The following is a 4,489-nucleotide window of genomic DNA, read 5'->3' as shown; positions in this document are numbered from 1 at the left end:
AAATGGTCAATTTCACAAATATCAAAGATTATTATAACTTGAAAATATGTTTAACAGCTGGCGATAAGCGAGATTAAGCGGATAATACGAATTGAAAATGTGGGCCCGGGTCATTCAGATCCGAAAGTGTGGTGTGGGTTACACCCACAGGATTGGATATTAATGCGGTCCACGACCATAGAAAACCGTAGAAGGGAGCATGTGAGAGCTCGCCACGTAAGTAAAGCAGTCAAATCAAGCGTCAGAAACCGACACGTGTGTGACCGAGCGAGAGATTAGTGTTACGGGTATGGAGGCATTTCGTCACGCGCTTTTCTACTGTTACCGCACCAAATGACAATAAAAGTAATTAATAATTTGATACAACGTCACCCATGAGTCATGTGGCGCGTGTGAACTGATCATTATTTAATGCGTTACTTCGTGCTCTTCGCTCTAAGCTTTGGACCAAGTCTTTCTTTCTTCATACAAATATCATACTTTCGAGATAACATTTAATCGTTAATATTTATTTTCTTTTATGATATGAAACAAGCATCAAATTAACATTTTAATCAGTGGTAATAAAATTAAAATTAATTTAGTAGAATAATTGCATGAGTTAATCTAGTTAATTAATTAATTAATTTATTTATTAGTGAGGAGAGAGTGGAAGCTGGACCCGTGTGAGAAGAGAGTAGAAAAGCCAGGAATGTGGGACTGCACTTTCCTAATGTGTGGTCGGCTCCGTTTAAAATAAGCGGCGTAAGTAAACACTGATATTATGATGATATCATCGTAGACAACCGCCGTTACCGTCACCATTGTTATCCGTACCGGTCTTCGGTCTTACCCAAACACTTGCTTCTTTCTCTATATAAAACGTTCAGACACCCTCCTCAACTTCATCCAAACCAAAAAACACACACAACAACACACAGTCGTTAATAAAACATCAACATCATCATCATCGAAGCTGCACAAATTCCCAACACTCAACAAAGCTCAATTTAGATTATCCTTTTTCGGTAATTTCTTTAACATTCCTCAGAGAAGTGGTTTTGTTCTGTTTCTAAAATGAGCATACCCATCCCCTTGTATGTGTACGTTTCTGTTTTCCCTCTCTTACCGTTCACGAATGTTTGAATTCAATACAACGTGGGTGGTTCTCTGGAATAAGCATGTAGATGTATCTGATTTTATTTTTTAATTTTCTCTATCTTAAAAAAAAATACCAAATAATTCGGGTTTCAGCATTTGATTGTTTCTGGTCATGATTTCAGCGTCTTGCTTCTTCTTTAATTGGTTTGCTTTCTTTTTTTAATGAAAAGATTACGTTATGGATTTTAACTACAATTTCATTGATATTAAACTATTTTTTTTTTAGTTATTGAAGTTTTGGTTTGGATAGTGATGGGAGAGGTTTGAATTAGGAGAATGATTCCTGGGTTTGGAACAATTTCTTTTGCTGTCAGGTGGAAACTATTTTATTTTTTATGTTGTATCCATATGAAACCTACCTGCCAACGGAAGTTGGAGCAAATAACAGTTGTGAAAGAACAAATACAGATGATATTATTAATTCGTAGAGGTTTGCTTCGATTTTCATGATTTGGGTATGTAATCAACAGAGAATTTTCACTTGCTGTTTGGTATCTAATAAGAAGCAACCTTTTATTAATCACATGGGAGGGCTGTTGAAGTTGCTTTCTTTGGAATTTTTAATAAATTTGTGACATTGTACGATTCCCAGTTCAGATGTTTTACTAGTTGAACATTTTAAATACCAACAAGCTTAAACCTCTTGTTTTTGTTTTTCAGTGTCGTTGTATGTTCGTGTATGATCATTTTTCTTTTTCCTGTATGCATCACTGTAAACCCAACCACACTCTACTTAGCCATTCCAGGCTTCGATTACCTCTAGTGGTGGCAAAAGAGTTATGAATTTAATTTTTCACACTTCATCAACATAAGTTTTCTAGTGTTCGATCGCTTTCTTTATTTCTTGTGTGAGCAGTTGTTATCTTCTCTACAAATTGCAGTTGCACTAGATTAGTGGTACAATGAACTTGTGATTTAGCTATTATTATACTTATTAGTACCTGTCTATGTTGTCCTTGCAGGCTCATACTCTTATATTGAAACTGTTGGGGTTCAAGTGTGAAGCAAAGTGTTGAGAAGCTTGCAGAGGGTGGTGTTTTTCTGATTTGCTACTCAGATTAATAAATCCCCCCGTCACATAAATCAGCTGATGCCATCTTAGGATGGACTCACAACAGCTTTTCAGTTTTGGTGTTGCAAGTGCAGGATTACCTTACGTGCCATCTTTTCCCACTGTTCCATCCCTACCCAACAGGCTGCTTGGATCCTTGAAATATGACATTGGCAACTCACCTAATTCACCATTTTCCACTTATTTTGATTCTGACACCCTTTCTGCATTGAGTGACGGCCAAGAGCAATACAGCCCCGGAGAAATCCTCTCGGGTGTCAGCTCCTCTTGTAACTCTTCACTGGAAACCAACCAATATATGTATAAATCAATCTCTTCTGTAGACTTCATAGACAATTTCCCACTATATTCTGCTTGGAACTCTCTTCCACAGAATGTGAATAGTAATCAGAAAATCCAACACGCTTTGCTAGAGCTAGAAACTGCTCTGATGGCCCCCGATGATGATCAAGTTACCACTCCAAATACATTGGCCGGGAGCAGCAGACCAATGGCATCTGGCCACAGATACAAGCCCTGGAGGCATGAGAACGATGGATCACAATATGCTCAGCCATCATATGTTCCCAGCAGTAGGCTATCAAGTGAAGTTGTGCATGTAGAGAAACGCCAAAAGTTGACGGAGGAACCATCACTACAAGCTTTCCCACCAAACGATCTGAAGCAACTGCTGATTGCATGTGCCAAAGCCCTTCATGAAAACAACATCAAAGATTTTGATCAATTGGTAGGAAAGGCTAGAGATGCTGTGTCGATCAACGGGGAGCCAATCCAGCGGCTTGGCGCTTACATGGTAGAAGGGCTTGTTGCAAGGAAGGAAGCATCAGGAAAGAGCATCTATCATGCCCTTAGGTGCAGAGAGCCTGAAGGTGAAGAATTACTCTCTTACATGCAACTGCTGTTTGAGATTTGCCCCTACTTAAAATTTGGTTACATGGCTGCCAATGGAGCCATTGCGGAAGCCTGCAGAAACGAGGATCGCATACACATCATAGACTTCCAAATTGCTCAAGGATCTCAGTGGATGACACTTCTTCAAGCCCTTGCAGCAAGACCTGGTGGTGCTCCACATGTTCGGATAACGGGGATTGATGATCCTGTTTCTAGATATGCACGTGGCGGCGACGGATTAGATATTGTTGGTAAAAGGTTGGGCTTGATGTCTGAGAAATTTGGCATCCCAGTTGAGTTTCATGGAGTGCCTGTTTTTAGTGAAGAAGTGACAAGGGAAATGCTAGATATCAGGCCTGGAGAGGCCTTGGCAGTGAACTTCCCCTTGCAGCTCCATCACACAGCTGATGAGAGTGTTCATGTGAGTAACCCAAGGGATGGACTATTGAGGTTGGTGAAGTCACTTTCTCCCAAGGTGACCACACTGGTGGAGCAGGAATCAAACACCAACACAACCCCTTTCTTCAACAGGTTTATCGAAACCTTGGATTACTACTTGGCAATCTTCGAGTCTATTGATGCCAGCCTACTCCCAAGAGAAAGCAAGGAGCGGATCAATGTGGAGCAACATTGTCTGGCCAGGGATATAGTGAATATTATTGCTTGTGAAGGCAAGGAAAGGGTTGAGAGACATGAACTATTGGGGAAGTGGAAATCCAGGTTAACAATGGCTGGATTCACTCAGTCTCCTTTGAGCTCTTATGTGAATTCTGTCATAGGAATCCTTCTCAAGTGCTATTCAGAACATTATACTCTGTTGGAGAAGGATGGAGCCATGTTGTTGGGGTGGAAGGATAGAAATTTGATATCAGCTTCTGCCTGGCATTGCTGAAACATGGCTGAAACATAGATAGGAAATACTGTCTAGTAGTAATGGTAGTACAAGTATCATGATGATGGAAGCCACATGGTGCTTGGAGGGATAAAGTTTAAGGTTTATGTTCACTGTTAGTGCTATGAATTTCATCATTCTTCTATAGGACTTTGCCGTACCTTAACATTTGTCCATAAAGAGAGACCTAGTATATTCATTCTTTTATAAGATTTCAAGTGTTTCAGATGTTTTTCTTTAGATATTTTGAACTTGTGCCTGAGTTTGAATTACTAATTATAGGAATCTCAAATTTTGAACAGCGTATAGCTTCGTATATTTAGGAATGAAAATAAATAAATTCGTACCTATGAGGATAAAGATACAAATATTTAGTGGATAAAGATAAAAATATTTACTTATTCACTTATTCATTTGTTAATAGAATTTGGTGATGGAACGGGGTATTATAATATTCGATTAAAGAATATTCACTTAATTTTATTTAAATATTT

At 39.0% G+C, this 4,489-nt stretch overlaps 1 protein-coding gene across 1 annotated transcript; it reads left to right on the top strand.

Annotated features, from left to right (window-relative positions):
* Positions 1-849: 849 nt before the first annotated feature.
* Positions 850-4,223, top strand: LOC124820073 (scarecrow-like protein 21). The gene is made up of 2 exons (XM_088092978.1): positions 850-1,007; positions 2,103-4,223. Exon 2 carries the CDS (start codon positions 2,244-2,246, stop codon positions 3,993-3,995), a length of 1,752 nt encoding a protein of 583 aa, XP_087949104.1. The 5' UTR covers positions 850-1,007; positions 2,103-2,243; the 3' UTR covers positions 3,996-4,223.
* Positions 4,224-4,489: the final 266 nt, after the last annotated feature.

Source organism: Vigna umbellata, chromosome 6, assembly GCF_029865625.1.
Source record: "Vigna umbellata cultivar VRB3 chromosome 6, Vumbellata_1.0, whole genome shotgun sequence".
NCBI classification, from domain to species: domain Eukaryota; kingdom Viridiplantae; phylum Streptophyta; class Magnoliopsida; order Fabales; family Fabaceae; genus Vigna; species Vigna umbellata.
Note: the sequence above shows the minus strand (reverse complement) of the source record. Positions and strands in the feature narration are given on the sequence as shown.

Coding starts and splice junctions, on each gene's coding strand:
- LOC124820073 (XM_088092978.1), top strand. CDS start 2,244: ATGGACTCACAACAGCTTTTCAGTTTTGGTGTTGCAAGTGCAGGATTA.